Source organism: Aphelocoma coerulescens, chromosome 2 (assembly GCF_041296385.1).
Source record: "Aphelocoma coerulescens isolate FSJ_1873_10779 chromosome 2, UR_Acoe_1.0, whole genome shotgun sequence".
Lineage (NCBI taxonomy): Eukaryota > Metazoa > Chordata > Aves > Passeriformes > Corvidae > Aphelocoma > Aphelocoma coerulescens.
In genome coordinates, this window is record NC_091015.1 from 80,506,945 (window position 1) to 80,529,005 (window position 22,061).

General features: G+C 47.6%; 1 protein-coding gene across 1 annotated transcript; it reads left to right on the forward strand.

Moving 5' to 3' along the window:
* Positions 1–808: 808 nt before the first annotated feature.
* FOXF2 (forkhead box F2) lies at positions 809–6,140 on the forward strand. Its single transcript, XM_069005882.1, is given in 3 exon segments — positions 809–832; positions 834–2,016; positions 5,974–6,140. Coding segments are annotated over 3 exon segments (1,374 nt in total).
* The last annotated feature ends 15,921 nt before the right edge of the window (positions 6,141–22,061 follow it).

Consider the following 22,061-nt stretch of genomic DNA (forward strand, 5'->3'; position numbering starts at 1 on the left):
CAGATGTCTTGCAGGCTTGAGGAGCAGTAAACACTGCTGCCTCGGGCTCCGCAGGGTGGGCGACCCCCTCACACCCATCTACACCCGCACCCGAGCGGATCAGCGCCCGTGTGTCCCGGGACGCACCGGCGGAACTAAGGGCTGGCAGCCGCTCGCGTCGCCTCGGGGCCGTGTCGGGAGCAGAGAGCAAAGCGGTGCCTGTGGGGCCGAGGGAACCCCGGGAAGGCGGTAAGAGGGACCAGTGCGAGGCCGGCAGCGGGAGCGAGCCGGGACTGGTGCCGCAGCAGCAGCGGCAGCAGCAGCAGAAGCAGCAGCAGCGCCTCTTGCCCAGATGACGGGTGGACAGAGGCCAGCTGGAAAAGGGGTGGTCTCTTTCTCCCCCCTCTCGCTCCCCCTCTCCCTCTCTCTATCTCTGCTGATTTCTCGGCCGGATTTAGGGGGGTCTGCGGGGAAAGGGAAAAAAATAATAGCAAGATTGAAGGAACTGATAGGCGATCGCGCTGTGCCTTTTACGCAAAAAAAAAAAAAAAAAGTATATATGAAAGAGTAACAGTGCGGAAGAGATTGGGGGGCGGGGGGCAGGCTCTTGCGCTTCCTCTTCTTGCCGGATTAGGCAGCGGGATGGTCCCCAGGTGGGGGGCAGAGGAGGAAGCGGAGCGGCGCTGAGCGGAGCCTCCGCGGGCGGCGCGGCGCAGGGAGGGAGGGGGCCGGACCAGGGCCGGGGCCGGGGCCGGGCCGGTCCATCCCGCCCAGTGCCTGGCTCCGGCGGAAAGCAGAGGAGCCATTGCGCAAGGGACCGTGGGGAGGGATGCGCAGGGCGCTGCCGCAGCCCCACCGCCGCCCGCCGCGCTGAGGAGGTGCCCGGAGGACAGCGGCTCCCACAGCCCCCCCCCCCCCCCCCCCCCCCTTCAGGGCACCTCCCGCCCCGGTACCCACCCCGCCCGGCTCCCCCCCTTTCCCTCCAAGCCTCACCCCACCCTGCCCCATTCCCCTCCCTCCGCCAGATGACCACCGAGAGCGGGCAGCAGCGGCTGGAGCCCCCCGTCCCTCTCCGCTCCTGCAGCCCGGCTCCCGGAGCTCTCCAGATGAGCCGGCCGCCTTCCTCCGCCCTGGAGACCTCCACCTCCTCTTCCTCCACCTCCACCTCCTCCTCCTCCTCCTCGGCGGCGGCGGCGTCCTCCAAGAGCAAGAAGGCCAGTTCGGGGCTGCGGCGGCCGGAGAAGCCCCCCTACTCTTACATCGCCCTCATCGTCATGGCCATCCAGAGCTCGCCCTCCAAGCGCCTAACCCTCAGCGAGATCTACCAGTTCCTGCAGGCCCGCTTCCCCTTCTTTCGCGGCTCCTATCAGGGCTGGAAGAACTCCGTGCGCCACAACCTCTCCCTCAACGAGTGCTTCATCAAGCTGCCCAAGGGCCTGGGCCGCCCGGGCAAGGGCCACTACTGGACCATCGACCCGGCCAGCGAGTTCATGTTCGAGGAGGGCTCCTTCCGACGGCGGCCCCGCGGCTTCAGGAGGAAATGCCAGGCGCTGAAGCCCATGTACCGCATGATGAACGGGCTGGGCTTCGGCGCCTCCATCCTCCCGCAGGGCTTCGACTTCCAGGCGCCCCCCGCCTCCCTCGCCTGCCACTCCAGCGGCTACAACCTCGACATGGTGCCCAACGCCATGGCCAGCGGCTACGAGGGACTCAGCGGCGGCCACCACGTCCCACACATGTCTCCCAACCCCGGCTCGACCTACATGGCCAGCTGCCCGGTGACTGCCAACGGGGACTACGGCCCCGACAGCAGCAGCAGCCCCGTGCCCTCCTCGCCGGCTATGGCGAGCGCCATCGAGTGTCACTCGCCCTACACGAGCCCTTCGGCTCACTGGACAGCCTCGGGAGCCTCGCCCTACATAAAGCAGCAGGGCCTCCCCGCCGCCAATGCCGCCTCCTCCGGCATCCACTCCAGCGTGCCCTCCTACTCCCTGGAGCAGGGATACCTGCACCAGAGCCCCCGCGATGACCTCTCAGGTAGGGCGCGGAGGGGCGGCGGGGGCGGCGGGGAGCGCGGCGCCGGAGGGGGTTTTCGCCGGCTACAAAGGTTTCGCGCGGGGAAGCCCGGACCACCACAGTGTCGGAAAAAAGAGGTGCATTGTCTGCGAGAGGGAAAAAAATACGCGTGGGTTGGAGCTGTTCTGTTTCGGGACAGGGGGACTGTTTGAGGGGGGCGGCTGTGGGCACGGCTGCGAGCATCCCTCCTGCTTGCCCAGTGCCAAGAGGGAGCACTCCGAGGAAAGCCCGGCTCCGTCCCCGCTCTGTCCCGGCTCGCGCGTCCCCCTCCCGGTGCCAGCGACATGTGCGCGGCGGCGGCAGCGGGTTTGGCCCCTCCGCCCCGTGCTGCGGCTTCGCTTCGCGGGGAGCGCCGCCGGGCATCGCCGCCGCCCCGGTAAACCGCGCTCCGCGGAGACGCGCCGCGGGAGTAATCAAATAAAGGCATCAGATATTGCCCTCTATACCCTACGGGGGAAAAAAAGGGAATTAAAAAAAAAACCAAAACAAAACAAAACAAAAAACAACCTCTAACACCAAAACCACCCGCTTATCTTAAAAAATGCTAGGGAGATTAAAGCGGATCGAGTATATTTCTGCAACCAGAGGGAAAGAGTTTTCTGGTCGCTGTCTCCCACCCCCTCACCCCCTCCCCGGCCGGTGATTACAGACAATGTCTGCTCAGAAAAATCCGAGCACAAAAATGGGTAAAAGATGTTGGGCTCTTACGGGGAATTTTTCCAAATAGCCCTTTTAAACGTGGGTCCCAGAGGTTAAGCAAACAAAGACAGTCTGGGCTGGACCACACCGAAGAGGATTTTAGCCTGACTTAACCCCTATGAGAGCGGGGTCTTGTTCAATTTTATGGGAATTTCAACAAGTAACAAATACAGGCGACCCTCAGCTCAGGGTCCCCTCCCGCCCCCTCCCAAGGCGCCTGCCAATCACTCTCATGTCCTTCTGCGAGCGCCGCAGCCTGCCCTGGCCTCCCCGGAGCCCGCTGTCGCCGTGGGGAGGGCGGGCCGCCGTGCAAGTCGCTTTGCCATCACCGCAGAAGGGACGTGGGCTGTCAGGGGAAAGAAAGCAATTGCAAACTTTGCTCTCTTAAAAACAAAAAACCCAAACCCTGAATAACCCTGATGTGCCTTCTGGGGAGAGGCGACTGCAAAGCGGGTCGCCGTCTTACCGGCGTTTCGGCGCAGAGGAGAGAGGGGACGAGATGCATCCCCAGGTGGGCTCCACTGTGCCCACAGGGCTCTGCTGCTGAGGTTTAAACCAACTTTTCGGAGACATAGGGAGTCCTTCCACGTGCTTTTTAGGGCCGGGGCGTGAGGCCGGCGGGTTCACAAGGGCATCCCCCGCCGAACTACGTACCTTCTCCATTAGGAATTTCTGCTTTGCTTTGTTGTTTTTGCTTGGATTTTTTTTTCTTTTTTTCTTTTTCTTTCTTTGGATTTTTTTTCCGCTGCTTGTTTGACTATTTGTGGCCACACAGTCCGCCACGCAGGGCCTGTGAGGCCACGAGTGGTGCAGGAGTGGGACTGGCCCGGGGAGCAGGACTGGGAGGCAGCTGCCCCCTCCTCCTGCCAGACACCTGAGGTAAGAAAGCTGATTCCTGGAAGAGAAATTTTCATCCAGAAGCAGCTCGAGAATACCTCTTCAAGACGAAAAGCAGAGGGAGAGAGAGAGCAAGGGTGCTGGTCCTCCCGGAGTTCCACTGAGGTTTCCGAGGCCTGGGCGGTTTAAATCCGAATTGTTTTTGTTCAAGGACGGGTACAGACGCATACGGACCGCTGGACGCTGTCTTAATGCCAACCACGAGCGTCCGTTTCCAGCAGCTCAGATTTAATGCCACCACTGTGCAAAACGGTGTTTTTCCGCTTGTTTTTCCGTATCTGGGCCCAGGACTTTAGTGAAAGCCATACCCAGTCCTTGATTAACTGAAAAAAAATTCAAACCAAACCCTTTATTTTTTTTATTTTTAAATTTTTGAGTGGATCCAATCCTTATTTGTGCACGATACGTAAAATCTCTGTGGCACAAATATTTCAGAAGAGTGAAAGGAGAAGGGGAAAAAGGATCCGAGCTCTTTTATTTGTACTTATAGCCAGCAATAATCTTTCTCCTCCTCTCCCCACTAAAGCAGTAGCAAGTGAAATTCGCCTTTTCCTTTCTCTTAGTTAAATGCAAAGCAAATTGCGTGGCAATCGGTGTTGATCGGTCAATAATCCTCTGCCCATGACAGCGTCAGGGAGGACTTAAAACCGTGAATTTCTATCAGACCCAAGAATAAGAGAGGTAAAAATTAGAAACAGGAGGCTGGGTTCTGCTAAAAGGATTTTGAAGCTGGGGGGCGGGGGGAGCCGGATTTTTTTCGCAGACTATTAAATCCTGCTAAATGATTGAATCAGGATTGTAATAAAGTGCCCCAGTTTATGGTGAGCATACCAGCAGGGTTATTAGAAAGCCGAGGAAATCCAGCGAAATAATCACTTTTATAAAGTGAGCTCTGCGGGGTGAAGGAGGGGACAATGCCGGAGGAGAACGGGCTGTGCGCGCCGCCGGCCGACGCCGCCAAAGGGTTCGGCTCCGTCATCCTGAGGAAAACCGGGGACGTTTCCCTCCAGTTTTTTTCTTTTTCTTCCCCCCCCCCCCCCCCCGCTTTTTTTTCCCCCTCCTACCTCCTCACTCTCCATCTCTTTCTTTTGATTTTTTTTTCTCCTCGCTTTTTTTTTTTTTTTTTTTTTTTCCCCTTGACCCTCGGTCATATTTGACAGGATCCCGCTAGCCGAGTTTGACATCCACACGCCAAACCAAAACCCTCTCTGGCTCTACCCTGCAGGCCTTGCTCGGGCAATGCTCCCCTCCCCGTCGGATCCAGTAGGAATCGTGCCAGACCAAAGATCCCAGCACTGTCCTAAGGCTCTGTGTTGGGGGTGGGGTGACGTTTCCCCTGCGGCCCCCGAAAGGCTGCCTTAGGCTGTGGGAAATTACAATGGAAATTTGCAAGGTCATTTGCATGTCGATGCCACGGATGTACTTGGCTTGTTGTTGACGAACCGTAGGGTGTATCTTATGTTTAGGAAAGCGCACACGTGAAAAGGCGTGAACGCTCTTACACACACACACATAAATAAATATATACTGTATCAACACACACATGGATCGTGATTGGAATCCAACCTGCAGCCGCTCAAGCTAGAAGCAAAATGCTCCCAGGAACCGGGTAGGGATCGGGAAGAGCAAGGGAAGGTGGCAATCAGGTTCAAATGGCTGTGGTGCACGCAGGAAAACACACAAGTGGCACCGTCTCCTCCTTCTCTCTCTCTCTCGCACACACGCACGAAACACACACTCCCTCATCTACCCCCCACACAGAGGGCTGAACTACCCCTCCACGTTGCTAAGTTCCCAGGCAGAGGGTAGACAGACAGCAGTGCGTGTGTGCCCACGCAGGAGGGATGCTCAGGGATGTCCGTGTGCCCGGGATGCGGCCGGGCACGTGTCCGTGAGCTTCCACCTCCGCATGCCGTCCTGTCCTCAGCCTGCGTGCCACACCGCGCTGTAGTCTAGAACCTCCTCGCAGAGCAGGCTCGGGGACTCGTGCGAACACGGGTGCAGCCCCGAGCCTACCTGCGGGCGGTGAGGGACTCCGGGGAATCCACTTCTCCTCCTCGCTCGGGGCAATGGGACCCCAGGTGCCTCTGCCCTGCAGCGGATCAGACTCTGCCCCCGGGGGAATGTCCAAGTCCGCTTCCAGGAAAGCCAAAGAGAGGTTATCAAACCTTGCAGGGGGAGCCGAGACCGGGGGTAAAGGGAGTGGTGTGCCAGCTCTGTGCAGGCAGCTTCTCCTTCCTGCGGGTGAGGGAGGAAGGGCTGCTCCACCCTGGTTAAGCACTCCGACTTCTGAGCAGCTCTTGTTATTTTCTTCTCTTGCAGTGGGACTGCCTCGCTACCAGCACCATCCCTCCCCGGTGTGTGACAGGAAAGATTTTGTCCTCAATTTTAATGGCATTTCTTCGTTTCACCCGTCTGCTAGTGGATCTTACTACCACCATCACCACCACCAAAGCGTCTGTCAAGACATCAAGCCCTGCGTGATGTGAAGGCAGCGCCCCAACAGAGACAATCAGGTGTCACTGAACAGAGCCGAGGTGTAGACGGACCCACACAGATTAAATATAATGTGCACTCTGATAGAATTGATAGTACACGAGTCACTTAGCAAATTTGCCTAAGGAAGCAGTGTTTTCGGTCCCGCTCCACACCCTGAAGGACACGTACAGCCGATATAATGCTCCAAAGACCTTACTAAAAGAAAAACGCCTTGCGTGATGTTTTGGGTTAGGGGGGACATAAGTGTCCTCATGCCAAGTCTGACCACCTTAATCATAAACCGCCTTTCTGTGATCTCCTAAAGAACCGAGCTTTGGGAAAGGGAACAATTCGATATATTTTTATACGAGAAAGTGTCTTTGCATAAGAAAAATAAATGTCTCAGCACCTGCGAGGACTCCCCCTTCTGTTACTGCGTTAGTGGGAAATTTACTTTTTCTGTTGTGCTCTCTCCCCGAGCCCCACCAAGGACACTTTGTATGGACTTCAGCACCGACCGATTGATATTATTAAAACAGTATTGTTTAGCCCTTTCGTGTATAGACTGTAAGAAAAGTTCAATTTTTTTTTCCAGTATTGCAGCAATACAACGTTTGTTTTTTATTTTTACAAAAGTTGTTTTCTACCACAGTATTTTTAAAAAAAATTATTTTAAATAAATCTCGTGTATACTCACACACTATTGCTTTAAAAGGAGAATATATTTGCACTTATGTATACTTTTTACAGTTTGCCAAAATATTTTGATGTAAATTTCTTTTTTTCCAATAAAATGTATATAAACGACTATCACTGGACAGGCGCTTATTTTCCCTTGCCTCCTTCTGAGAAAACTCTTCCATCCCAGCATCCGAGACAGTTAAAGATGCAACCCCAAATCCTCCAGTCGGAGGAGGGGAGCGAGAGGTTGACTCGAGGAGGCCAGTGCCGTGGTCTCTGGGCTGCACGTCCCGCCGTCACCCACTTCCCACCCTGCTTTTCACCGCTGCTGGATAGACTTTGAAATAACCGAGGCAGAGGACGCAAAAGCCGGAGGATTCCGACTTCATGATCCTCTCTTCGAGGGCGCCTCGAGGTCTGAAACGCCCGCCCCGTTCTTTAGGGATGCGTCCGGGTGTCCCCGTGTCGCCTTTCCCCACAGCCCCCTCGGAGTCGCTTTGTGCCCCCACGGGACTTTGCCAGGTGTGGGGGCAGGAGCCCCCGTGCAGTGCTGGGTTGGACATGTCACAGGTGGGCGGCGAGAGGATCCGTGATAAAACCGTGGCTTGAGAAGGTGTGGGGGAAGCATTGACAGAGGTGTGGGCAGCGAACGGGGCCGAAGGGGGGAAAGGAAAAAAAAGGTACAAAAGAAAACTAAAAGGGGCCCCCGAAGTACCCCAGGCAAAGCATCTCCTGTCCTCACGATGCCGCCGTGCCCCGTGGATGGCGAGCGGCCAGGAGTCGGAGCCGGGCGCCAGGAGCTGCTCGGCCGCGCGTCCTGCAGAGCCCACGGCCGCGCCAGCCCCACGGCCGGCGGGTGCGCTCCCAAACCACCCCGCAGGGCCCGGCCCGGCCCGGCCCGGGGGCAGCTCGGCACGGCCACCACCCCTCGCGCAGCCCGGCCCGTCGGGCGGGGACAGAGTCGTCCCCGTACCCCAACGCGCCCCGACCCCCGACTCTGCCCTGCCCCGGGCCCGAGCGCTGAAAAAGGCGGAGAGAGATTCAGCAAAATGCTCTGTGCATGTGCGCACACATATGTGTGTGTGTGTATATATATGCGTGCACGCACTCACACACACACACACATATATATATAAATTATATCTATGTAATTATGCATAGAGATAAAACTCTTCATCTTTTAAATACGTATTTATGCTCAGACATGCCCTTTTCTTCCCTGAGCTTCTCAGGGCCTGTGATAAATTATAAAGTCAGTTTCAGAGTTTGCTCCGACCACAGTGCTGTGTTTACATTCTTTCCGAGGCAAGCCTGCATGGTCGTAATTTATATCCTAAACACTTGAACGTAACTTGTTTACACAGGAATGACAGGACCTCAAAGAGAAAAAAACTGCCTTTCCCTGCCGGCGGCCGGGCGCGGGGCGCCAGTGCCCTCCAGCGGCCCCGCACTGCAGCGCGCCCCGGCCGCCGGGCTCCGCCAGCTCCTCAGCTCCGCAGCCTCGCACAATGTTGTCACAGTGAATTTTTTTGAATTGTTATTATTATTATTATTTTCCCAATTTTCTGGGTGCTGTTATATACCATAAGACGTGAGTAGTGCTCTCAGTGGCTCTTCTCCTAAGAAAGGGGAAGGATTTGCTCGGGCATCCTTTGTTTTTGGGTTTCTGTGTTCTCCCTTGGTGATTTAAGACTATTAAGGTTCCCTTTTCTCCCCTTAAAAATTCTCAAACAAGGGACGTTTCAGAAGCAGTACTCTTTAGACATCAATATGTTTCTGGGTGCTGCCAGCAAAACGAGCTCAACATCTTTCTTCTGAATTTAAGGGTGACTTAAATGACAGGGAGGAAAAAAGTGGACAGATTTTTAAGTTAATTTGATCTGATTTTGTTTTGATATTTGATTTTATTGCTGTACCTTCTACCCTAGGAATTCAGCCCTTGTTTAGTCTAAAGAACTCCAGTGGCCGCAGAGCCAGTGAGAGTCATGACCAAGAGCTATGCCACTGTGAGAACAAGGTATTTACATTTTAGCCATAGAGTTAAAAATTCCCTGCGTCTTTTAACATTTGTTAAGAGCCATTGAACATACCCAAATACTTCACATTTCAGAAAAAGAAGTTCTCTGTTAGAGAACCAGCACACTAAGCCTTCTAATCACAGCAGTAGCAACGCAGCACTCATCTCTGAGACTTCTGGGGACTTACAGTATCAGAGAAAGTATCAGAGAAAGCTGAAATTTCTAGCATTATAACAAACCCAGAAATCTAGATGTGTATATTTAGTCTCAGCATTGTGAAAAAGTTCAAGAAGGTAGACCCATGCATGCATTTGCTTCTCACCTTGTAGGGAAACCTGTAGCTGCTATGCTGAAATGAGCACCAGTTGTTATAAAATATGGGAAGACCTGTGTCTCTGCAGCTCTCAGTTACTGCTCTTTTCTTTGACAATACTCTATTCTCTTCCTCTTTGTTTCTGCATTCCTTGCCTCCTAACATGTCCCTGACTGCTTTTTTCTCTATATGCGGATTGTAAGAAGCCTAAGTGATAGTTTTTTTTCCCTTTAGCTGTGCTATAGCCCAAGTAGCACCTAACAACAGTCACACACCTCTGCTGTGTCTGAAAACAAAGTCACCGCTGACTTTCAGCCCAGGGCTTCAGCCCCCACAATTACTTTGTCCTTTCAGGTGGACTTGAAGGAGGATGAGAGCAGAGAACTTCTAGGTAGACTTCTGGTCTATCCCAGTGAACAGCTTGCATATCCAGAAAGCTGCATTAGCTTTCCCAGCCAGATCAGTCGGTCTAATGCATCAGTAATGCAAACCGTGCCTCCCTAATGACCTCGGACTGCCACAGCTACGAGAAAGCTACAAGTAAATTACAAATAATTAGTCATCTAGACTGATGGCATAGCTTGCTTTTGGTGAGGTGCTGAGGTAAATGGATTGAACATAGACTAATCCAAACATTTCCATTATTAGAACACGCTAGGCAGAGTCTCCGTGGGATGGGAATGAAATCACTCTGGAGCGCCTCAAACAGTTTGCGTGTGATCCACTATAATCTTATATATATATTTTCTCCATTCTCTGGTTTCATCACAGTCTTACTGCCTCAGTGGAGGGATTTTGCTTGTGAGGGTGTTTATATTACAGAGAAAGAAACCCCACTCAACTACTTGAAAGCTGGGATCATTTGAGCAATCATTTTAACATTGGTAAAATTAGCCAAATGCTGAGATATCTTATGCGGGATGTTGAATTTCTAGCTGGTAGTGGACCAAAGCATTCTTTAAAAAAATAAATTTATCAATCCCATTAAATCTTCTTGCCCATTATTCTATTAAGACCAACATTAGATGAATATCTTGCTGCGTTTTGGCTCAGCTGGCAAAAGTACTTTTAGCCAACACAATATTTTAAGTTTAGTGTGAGACTTTTAGCTTGCTTTGGAGGCAAAGAAATGTAAAGATTTTTTTTTTTAACTCAATAACAATAAGCCTGATTTTATTGAACTAGAAAGATTTGCTCATAACATATACATGAGGTAATATTTAAATAAGACTATTCAATAAAATGCTAGGTATGTCACTTAGGCCCCGAGAAAGCAAGGTGCTGTTTTCAATTATAATTTTAATATACCTGAGCACGTGAGTACTCCCATTAAAGTCAATGGGATTATGCAGACGCTTAGAGTTAAAAGTGCTTTGCTGAAGAAGGATGATGGGACTAGAATTAAACACTAGAGGTTCCTCCTATGTGCTGCAGCTGAGGTCTGTATAAGAAAAGGAGTAGAATATACCTGATTCATACACAGGATGAAAATTAATTCAAAACATACTCCAGCTTTGAATAGAGATGTATTTTACAAAACCTGCTGGCATTAATCTGCATGAAATACTGCCTTAGCTAATAAGAACACCCGGGCTTTATTTATATATTGAGCCATTTGATAGATACAAATGAAGAAAGAGGTAAATAGAAGCCAACATATTTTTGAATAAAAGCCCAGAGGTTCTTTCAGAGTTCAATGATCTTTGTGTCTAGATTATAAAGAATTCAGAGCAGCTTCATGTGCCTTGCCAACTACTGAATAGAGCTCCAAAACATCTGTAATATTAAACAACTTCAAGCCTCCTTTTTATGCTTGTTTTCATCCAACAGTGATTTATAGAAATCTGTTGGCTTCTCCACTGGTCTTTTCTAAAAAGAAATATGCAGGGAGGAGGAGGAGGTTTTAAAATATGTTGGGAGACGGCTACCAAACTGCAGCTGGAAATTAGAGATATTTTAACAGTGGATTTAGATTTATTTAGGAGATTATGGAGAAATGCTAACTGCATTACATCGATTATTTTAAGCATTGCAAAATGAATTTGTGGTGGTGTGCAAAGTACCACCGAGTTCACAGGTAGTTTGGTGTTTTTAGGGTAATTCAGAGAGACTGTGCTGCTTCTGAGGAACAGGATTTCTTGGACTGGATCCCCACTGGTAACATTTTCCTTGCAGTAGAGTTGCAGCCCATTAATTCTTACTGTCCAAATATAGGTAGCATTAGTTTAAATTAGAAGTTTTATAACTGATTTAGCTGAGCTACTGAAATCCCTTCTGTACACAATCTTATCTCATTTTCAGAGATCCTCTTTGGATTGGTTTATACCTGTCCCAATTGACATATACCAAACACATTTTACTTGATGAAAAATCTCTCAAACTAGTTTAAAGTTACTCTTTGAGACTGGGTCCCATGCACAACAATTTTCTGATACGATGAAAAGTGTGATTTAGTTCAAACTGCATAACTGGTGTTTATGGACACTCCATCACTGTAATCCCTCATTTATACATGTACAGATGTAAGCTGCACCAATACAACCAACTTTAAAGTGGTATCAGCTCCCCAAAGCTGATTGAAACTAAACAGGGCAGTGTCTGTGCCTTGGAAATCCTTGTGTTAAAGGGCTGCAGCTTTTCCTTGTGAGATAGCTGAATGTTAGAAACTGGTTCTAAAGCATGATCAATACTATAAGTTCCTGGACAGCCTTATTTATGGAATCACGACCTTGAAATCAGGCTTTGGGCCTTCTTGAATTAATGTTTTTTTTTGTGGGGTTTTTTATCTGTATCTTCCCTTGCCAGAGATTTGTTGACCCCTGGTGGCTTGCAGAACATTTTCTGCTGGCTTAGAGAAAGTTATTTGGTTACAGGATAGTGCTTCTCATCCTTTGTGCTGGTGAGAATATGAAAAATGGGAGGGGGAAGATGCAGTGAAGGTTAGAGTCAGCAAAAGGATTCGCTCTTTTTAAAAAAAGGAATAAAGAGCCTTCAACAGGCTCAAATTAAAGACAAATTAAAAAATGTTTCCAGGTTCTTCCACTTCCCCTTCGGCATATGGTCTCTTAACGCTGGTAATGCCAGATGGTCTCTTGGCCATTAATGAAGGGAGAGCAGAGTTGTTCACCAGGGAGGAACAAAAAACATCAGAAAAGCACTGGAGGAGTGTACTTTGATTCCAGGTGACTTAACCAGCAGAGAGGTAATAGAGAGGGTGAAGATTCCCGGGTGCGATGTGAATGTTACCAAGCTGGGGTAATCATCGAGAAAAGAGGTGGAAGAACAGGAGTAGCTTCTGCAGCCACCATGGGACAGTCCACTGTGTCATAATGAAAGGCAGAATTATTAGGTCCCTTAAAAAATAGACATCAAGTTCCACTCCTCATATACTTCTTTGGAAGGATTTTATGAGAAACTCCTTTCATTGCAGTGTATGCCTTTTTCCTTTCTAAAGCAGAAACAAAGCTGCACTGGGAAGTGGGAACATTCAGTACATCAGTATATTGGTTTTGCTTAGTGTGAGGCAGCTAGGAGAAGTAGATAGGAAAAAAGGAATAGCTCAAGATAAGTGACCTCTGGTAAACAAACAAGCTTGTTCCAGGGCAGCAGAGAAGCAGGGGGTAGGAGGATTCTGGCTTGACTACCCATTGAAGGTGTCCAAAGTAGTCTGAACAAGCACTACCAGAGTGCAGGATGCAGCCAAGTTACTCAGCAGGCTCAGAGGCTCTGTCAATAAAGCAGTAGAAACTGTTTGGTGAAGCCTATCTAAGACACAGGCACATGGGAAGCAGTCCAGCCTTGCTCAAACTTCCAGCAGTAGGCAGTATGGAGAGACATGCAGAGATGGTAGTCCTTCAAATTTCTTCTTTCTAAAAGCATTATTTTTTCCTTGGAAATCAACCAATAGTCTGAATTTCAGAAGACTACTTTATCCCTGGATATGTGCCATTTCAGGCTTCCCCAAAGATGGCAAATGCTCAGCCCTGCCAACATGCTGGGAAATGCATCTGGCACACTGCAGCCCACTGCAGCCTCCAGAGTGAAGCCTGAACTTGCACCCAGGAAAGGAAAGGAGCACAGCTCTGTGCTTACCTTCAGGAAGACCATAATGAGGACAAGGATGGGTCTCAGCTGGAACACTTTACGCCTGGTGTCCATGTGTTTGTGATGGTAACAGAGGTGAATATCCAGGAAGGTGGCAGCAGCAAGAGCCTTACCTGGCCAACAGAGTGCAGGAGGTATTCCCCCAGCATGCTTTAGCCTTCAAACTCTCATCTTTTTAACCTTCTTTTGCTGTCCCCTCTCACCTTTCCATGCCTGTTGATTACCCCAGATTTCTCTGCCTGCCAAATGAGTTTATTTCAATCCTGGGACACAAACCTTGCTCCCATACTACTTCAGAAAATGGCCTTTGTTACCAAAACCATGGAGGCAAGGAATGACTGTGGTGATTCATACACTACTATTTCTGTTCTAGCATTATAACACCAGATATGCAGACCTCTGCAAGCCCTTGAAATTTCTTCTACTTTTCCCCACTGATTTCCTCCTTATTGTTACTGATTAATTGCTTGCACTGCAGTCCTGCTGTAGGACCAGGGTTTAAAGACATCCCTCAGTAGAAGACATCCACATGTACTTGTTTTCCAAATCTGAAGAGAAGAACTAGTTTTCCCAAAACCTTTTTTTTTTAACTGTAGCCTGCTGATTCTGAATTATCAGTCTCTATGTTCCCACTCACTAAAGGAAATACCAGTTTCCTCTAACTCAATTTCTGAAGGAAGGGGTCAAGAGAGAAGATGGTCAGAATAGATGAGGGCAGACTTGTAGCAACTCAGCCCATCAGACCCACAGGAGACGTAGGGAGGAGCAAGAGAAGGACAAACATTTGATTTAGCCCAGTAGAAGTGGGCTAGTTCTTTTACTTGCCAGTGCTGTGTTTGGTTAGATCCTTCTTGGCCCCATCCTTCAGACTTGGAGGGAAATGTGATCAAAATTCCGTGTTCTCACTGAGTAGAAGAGCAGCTACTGTAAGCAGCTGACATTTGTCAGTTCCAGGAGAGTCCTGTCTTCCTTTTCAACCACCACTGGCTGGGTTGGCTGCCTCTCCAGGGATGTATCTAAGAGAAGTGCAGAAGTGCAGACATCTGAGTGGTTTCCACCTGCCCATAGTTGATTCTGGATTTAAGTACCCCCAGGGTCCCCAGGCAGGAGCCACACTCCAAGGGTGAGAAACAGAAAACAGATGGTCATGTGAAACAGACCATCCCATCAAGGGGCATTTCAGGACATATTTATTAGTCAGGAGCATGCACCACAACAAAACATGGCTCTCCTTCTATAGGGAAAAGCCTTTGATGGTTGGTTAGTAATGGCTAAAAATTAGACAAATCCATAGTCCAGATAGACTCTGAGTATGCCAAAAAGGGCCGTGTGCTGGCAAACATGCTATACAGCTTGTTCATTTCCTGTACACTGTTTGAAGCAGCCAGAGCCCTTTCTCACTATTTAGTCCTTTGAATGCAGAGTAAAATAAAAACAGAAGAAGAAACATGTCGTTAGCAAAAGTTCCAAGCTCAGCACTTCAGGAGGCACTTGAACACAGGGAGAGCAGACAGAAGACCCCCCAGAGCTGGGAAAGCCCCCACTTACAGCATCTGTTCTGCATAGTCTGCTCTGTGGAGATGTTAATAAATTTGCCTCTTGCCTGCACAGCTGTCATTCACAAGGTCACTTTTTTCCACCAGAAAGAGGACCTGACAACTCTCTCATGGCCTTACAGACACAAGCAGTGTTATAGGTAGAAGCCTACAAAAAACCTATCTGTCCATGAAGTGCACATGCTTACATGTTCTTTCAGGTGGGATCATGTCAAGCTCCTCATCAGTCCAGTCTCAAAGCCCACATGGTCTAGGATCCTGTGTTTGAAAGAGGAACAGAAAATTGGTGGACTTAAACAAAGCATTAACAGCCTAACATCCCCTGCTTGCTCCTTGTGAAGTGTCCCTGGAGGGTGTGATCTACATCCTGAATGTCCTTCCTTGTTTCAAGGACAAAGTCATCACACATCATTTTGCTGGGGCACTCATTTCCCAAGATATCCACTTCGCAGTCTAAGAACTTCCGACTGAACTCAGCATTGATTTCTTTTCTGAGCCCATCGGTGAATGCTGCACACATATAAGACATTCAACCTGCTCAACCTATTCCACCAGCCCCAGGTGCTTCAGGAGATGCAAGAAATCTTGCAGCAGGCAAGTATGTGTCCACACCAACCCCTCTGAGGGGTGAGATTTGCACTCAGATTTGAACTCAGCTCTCGGCCTCTCTAGCATCCTGTGCTGGGGGATACCAGAAGCTGCTAGTCAGTATTTTACAGACACATTTCTTTCTGTGCACTTTGTCTATGTTTGTTTTGTCTTAAATGCCAAGACAGAAGCTCTTGATTCATCTTAATTAGGTTTTTATTATTTTTAAGTGATTTTATCACATCTGCACTTGTCCCCTTCCTGAGGCAGCTCACCACCATCTCCAGATATCCTAGTCCCTAGCATCTTACTGTGATCCTTTTAATTCCCACATCACAGAAAATGAAAACTGCTTGGGCAGGAGACTGCATTTTTCTATAGCATACATATTAATACCAGTTGACAAAACACCTTTTACAGAAAAAGTCAAAATAGGCATCTGAGGAAGAGTGATGGGATCTCTTGGAGGTGTATTTTTTAGAAGAACATAACTCAGCCTCTGCATGCACACTTCTCTCCATTGGCTATAAAAGAGCTCAGATGACAGGCTCAGGTGAAGATGTCTGCTCTGTGGTTAAGGGAGATGAAACCTGGCCAAGATGCCAAATCCTGAACAACAAGTAATAGACAAAATTGCACTGCTGGCTTCTAAAGTGAGGCTGTGTAGTTACCACCACTCTCCACAGGGAGCAGAAGTTTCTATCAAGCTGCTTTCAGTAGGACCCAAGTCTTTTTTCAGAGCTCGTATCAAGTGTTCCAAGTCACATGAATATTTTGCCTGCCCCTCTACTATATCTTATTTTGAATGTGCCAATAATTTAGCTTTATCTGCCATTGTATTGGGCCTTTGCCTGCTTTGCTGAAGTCTCACTGACATGTTGCCCTCAGTGAAGCACCAGGCTTCAACTAAAATAAATAACTTCATCAATTTCACTTCCTTATTACCATTCCCCTCTCCAGGCTGCCAATACATTTGTTAAACAACATTAGACCTTGACACTTCTGTGCCAACACTTTTTCAGACACAAAAGTTTGCTATTTTTTGGTGTCTCTTGCCTCCAATTTCTTAGATAGCTTTTGGTTTATGGCTTCTCATCATGTGAGAGCCTTAATTTCTTTAGTAAACACTTAACCAAGATCTTATCAAAGTTCATTAATAGAAGGATGTGGAATGCTGGAATTTTGGTTTGGTGATTTTTACTTGTTTGGTTCAGATTTTTTATATTTTTTGGTACAGAAATCAGGATGGAAATACATAGATGCAATTGCAAGATCCATTCCCAGAGTGTATGCAGTGCATTTCAAGTCCATGAATAAACTTCTTCTCATCTTAGTTACACCGGTGCAAACTAAGAAATCAAGCAACAGCTTTGTTAGTTTTGGCTGATTACTTGGGCAGACTTAGCCTAACTGAAAGAAAAACCTGCTAAAAGTGTTTCGAGAAGTTTACAGTCTGATCAGACACCATATTATAAATATAATAAGCTAGTATTTTCAATAACAATTTCATTTATAAAATCACCTTGTCCAATGCACTGGAAACACTATATACTTGCAGATACCAGTACTTTGTTACTGAATGCACATGTTAATGCAGTAGCAGTGATCTGGAGAACCCAGTAAGAAGAGATGAGAATAAGAAAGAAAACCAGCAAACATGAAGAATCCAAAGAAAATTTAAAAAAAAAAATTGTTATATGTCACTGTGTCTTTCCTTGCTGTTATTTTCTGTACAGCGCAAAACAAAGGAGGTGGGTAGGAGGAAATGCACAGGAAATTAAATAATGGAGGTTCTAAGATTCCTCCAGAAATAGTGCACACCACCCCAGGGCATTGGGAAGCAGCTGATCATCCCAGCACTGGCCTGTTTGGCCCACGAGCTGGCATGTCACCAGCCCCCACCCAGACCCAGAGCTGCCAGACATTCCAGTCTAACACCATTTCAGACAGAAAAACAGAGAGTTGTGTCCTGCCTCTCCCAGCCCAAGAGCAGAGGTGCCAAGATGATACGGAACTTGACCAAAATCTGGAAGGGAAGAATGAAGCTTAAGCCATATTCACGCGTGCAGGCCTTCTTTTGTTATCTTAACCCAGTTATCGAAGCAATGTGTTCCTGTTGATTTTTAAACCCTATTTTGTTTTGAAAAGGCCAAACTGCGTCACTGGATGCATTGTCTGGTTACAGAGCTCCCAAGAGTGGGGAACTTCCAGCCAAGGTCCGAACCGGCTCAGCAAACTGAGGAGACGTGGGGATTTGAAACCAAAGATCTAGTCTGAAAGGCGTGGTCCCAATGTGAAATGATGGAGAGCACAGGGAAGGGGTGTCCATGGAGAGGCTGCAGAGGCATGGGAAAGCAGCAGGCACATTGGCCATGGAGGGGCCACATTGACGTTGGCAGATGGATATTGGCTCTCATCATAATTTGGGGCTGTGGTATGTTGATGTGAACAAGCTTTTCACAGCTGACATGTTTTTTTCCTTTTTGACTTGCAGTTCTACATTTTGCAGACCCAAAATTGCCTGGAAAATAAGTCTGGGGAAAGTATGACATCCACTTAGTCCTGAGAGGTAACACTGAGGGGATGTATCATCAATAATGCGTCTGGAAAACAGGGAAGCCAAGAGAGATGACTAGAGGAGGAGGATTGCTTTACAAAATGCTAGCCTACAAAGGAAGACTTTTGACCTATAGGATGGGGAAACACACATGGGGTTAGGGCTGGGAAACAGGTATGAATAAAAAAAAGACAAAGGAGAAGTGGTCAGAGTCATTCTGATGGAGAAGGAGAATGGGAAACCCAAAGAAAGGAAAGCATTATGCAAAGGGCAGGGTAGGACAAAGCGAAGCTGAAGAGGCTGGAAGGAGTGAATAAATGATGATGCTGGGAAGGCCTTTCCAAATGAAAGAAGGAAGCTAAGATGGTGAACCTGCAGGAGGGGAAGTCCTTCCTGTTTGGTACATGGCAGGAGAGGAACAGCTGCCAATCACGGGAAACTCAGGCCAGGGACGGAAACACAGAAATGCATACAATAGGGGGATGGAGAAAAGACAAATCTGCATGGCAATGAAAATGATCTTTCATTTATCCTGGGCAGGACGTTTGCTGCTCATCTCTTTGGACTTTTTATTTCCCTCTCTCCAATTTCTAGGTTACTACAAGCATATAAGATCCCTGCTGGAGCTCACACGGTTTCTGTGCACAGAGGGACATGGAGATCTCAATATATGGTGTCTCCTACTAAAAACATTTTTTGCTGCTACATGGAAATGCATTTAGCTTGCATACGGATGACATTTGTAAATTCCTTCAAAGATGAGCTTTAGCTGTCATAACCGTCTCAGTATTCCTGTTTCCCTTATACCTGTAGTCTGTCTGCAGAGATAAAGCAACTGAGAAAGAATATAGATTTTCTTCTTCAGAAAATCCTTATTTTTGTCTTATCAGTGAAATAAGTACATCCTGTGCACAGAGACTAGAAAAAAAATTTTAGAATCCAAGTTGCTCAAGACCTCCCCATTGGCTTACACTGCCAGATTATTATAAAATGGCTTAAGTAAATAAATAACATTGCATTGTCCAAAAAATCCTTTCTTGGACAGCTTTGTATCCAAGCTCTTTATGCAGTGAAGGTAACATTAACATCTTCCTGGTCCTTTAAAAAGTAGTCTGTTACATTGCCATAAAAAATGTGGGGAAAAGATACTCCAAAATTATTCCATATAAGGAAAATCTGAAGCATAATTTATTACAGCCATAAATTCTCATGTAAATGTCAGCAACCAGTAGATCCCAGACTTCAGTGATGGCAACTCTCCTAGTAGGAAAGATTCAGTGTTTAGTTTGAGGCCGTAAAAATGCTCATCTGTAGCCTTTGGACTGCCTGTATTCAGAAACTGCCTCCCAGCCAACAAAAGAGACTCAAGTGTGACAGATTCCCATTAGGATTTGTGTCATGGCAACAAGAGCATTGGCAAAGCAGGGGAGTCAGCATGGGACACTGTGTGTTGTCTCTCAGCTTTCATCTGGGAAACCTAAGACACCTTTACTATGGAAACCATGTGCCACTGCAGCAAGACAACATAAGCCTGTTGCCTAAAATTGGAGGTTGTTTGTCACTCATCACTCCCGGGGTTTTTGGGATCCACAATACCTTGAGGCACTCAGTTGGGAGAAGATTTGAATTCAACTTGAAGTCTGGTACTGGAGGTGCAGGAATAACAACAGGGCAAGGGAAAGCAGTGTGTTGAAGTAAGGAGCCAGTTTCTACCCCTGGGCTAACTTCTTGTGTGTTTTTTATTTGATTAGGCTGACATGTTTCACCTGTGCTTTCTTTAGCCCAGGGGAGTAAAGTCCTCGTGCCCATGGCCACATTCATGCCCTTCTCCTTAGCTCTGTCTCTGCCCTTACCTTGGCCTGCTCCCTGGCATGCTTGAAAGAGCCCTTGCCTCTGCAGCAGGGTAATTTAGGTGCAAGGCAGGAGATTATTCATGACAAAAAGCAACACCAAGGTTGCTCCAGCTTGTACTGTGTTCAGTTACAATACAACCTGCCAAGGTAGAGATGCTTTTCATGTTCAGAAATAAAAATAACTTATTTACAGGTTAACATTCTCAAGGTGAAAAACCAGCACATATTCAGTGGAAGGAGCATGTCAGGAACAAGGATGCTTTTCTTTTCCTCATTTTCTCATTTCTCATCTCCTTTGCTTCAGGGTTGTTCTCTTTCTTTCTCTACTTCACTCCCAGCAAATTTGAAACTCTTCCCTTATTTCTGTCCCCTGTTCCCTTTCTCTGCAACACCCGTACCCAGTCCCAAAATTACAGCTTTCCAGCAGTGGTGGGAAGGAATAATGGGGCTGGCTCACACACTCAACACACAGCCCTTTCCTGGGATGATGGTGGTGGTGGGTCTGTGACTCCAGCTGGCCCAGCTCACAGGTTGTGGCTAACCTGTTTTATAGGTGAAATGACATCTTTGGAGCAAACGTTCTGGAGATGCTTACTTTGGAGCAGCAAGGCACAGTCCCTCCCTCCAGGGCTACTCAACTGGCTTTGGAGAATGAAGCCTGACCACACAGTATCACCCATTGACTTTGAAGCCAAATTCCTCGCTGATTACTCTTTTTTTCCTCAAAGATGAATGTTTACAGGCGGTAAGTATGAGGTGCTCAAACACTCTTGCTGTTCCTTCCCCACACACTAAAAATGATTGGGAATTTTTCAGTGAGTACCCTTTCACGTTATTAGGTGCACAAGACCATCAGAGAGAATGGAGCAAGCTGTATTTTTATTTGGTGCAAAGATGTCCAAAACTAAAGCAAAGATCCAGGGAGGATTAGGTACAAAAAGAGACACTGTGAAGGTAGGTGATGTGGGGAGCACCCTTCAGAAGGTCCTCCTCAGGCTTGGATGGGGCTTTGATGACATTTAGCACTCACTGAAAAAGGTCTTGTCTGCATCAGCCTATTACTCATGTCAACAGCTTGCTCATCACGTCAGCCTCAGGCCCTGCTGGGGACCCAGGTCATACACGCAGAAGAGCTGCTGCCTCAGATCTTCCTACTGGAAAGCAAATGGAAAGGTGCAGCTTTGGGGAAGAATTGGTCCCTAAACTCTAGAGGAATGGTCAGGTACTTACAAAGAGGTCATCACTGTTTTTGCAAGATCAGCCTTCCTATACATTTTAGAGCTATACATTTAGATTTGAAGCCTTAGAAAAGAAAGATGCCTTTTAAATGATTGTTTTAATTTTCAACCATATTTTAAAGCCAGTCTCCTCAGAAAGTGAAGGCCATTTGAATGAAGGTCTTAAACTTTTTCTCCTTGCTTCTCCACTTCCCCTTTCTGCTCCTGTCAAGAGTGGCTCTGACTGCTTCAGCCTTTCTTTTGATTTTAAAAACACAGATGTAAGCAGATAATGAGGCCACAGGAGGAGAATCCTTCAGGATGTCTTGTTTGGTTTGGAAATATTTAAATGTCTGCTGCATTTCCTTTGAGCACAAGGCAGGAGTCTGTGAAAGGGCACTGCTCCTTCTGCTACCCACAGTACTGCTAGGGGTGGAGAGTGTGCGTGCATGCAAGCATATGTATGCATGTGTGCATGAGAAGGTTTCTAATCTTTTCAGCATGGTTCTTTTTCCTGGGATAATGCAAAACATTTCTGTAGGTCACATTTCCCTGGAGGAAAAGATTTTAACTCAAGTAAATCAGGTGAAGCTTGTTCTATCTAAATTGTCTGCCAGTTTCACATTATTACAAGAAATTCATAACTTTCTAAATCACAGTGAAGAATGATTTTTTCATGATTTGGATAGGTTTAAGTGCTTGTGGCCATTATGAATGATAGTTGGTTGTTTTAGATTAAGATATCATAATCAAGATGAAAATTTTATTATTGTGTCCTACATAAAACAGTGAATGGCTGTTGGATAAATTACATGATGAGTCTGAGAATCAGAGTCAATCACCTTTAAGTGTGGGTGGTACAAAGCAGTTGCCCAAGAAACCCTAACACAGGAAGGGAAACATTCTTCATTTTTCTTCATGAAGCTAAAACTGTGTTGCAGGCTGCTCTCAACTTCCTATTGTCAAACACCTCGTGGTCTGACTACCACCGACGGTGCCTAGGCAGAGGTGGAATGTAACTCTGATTAAAAGGCAAGGACACCTC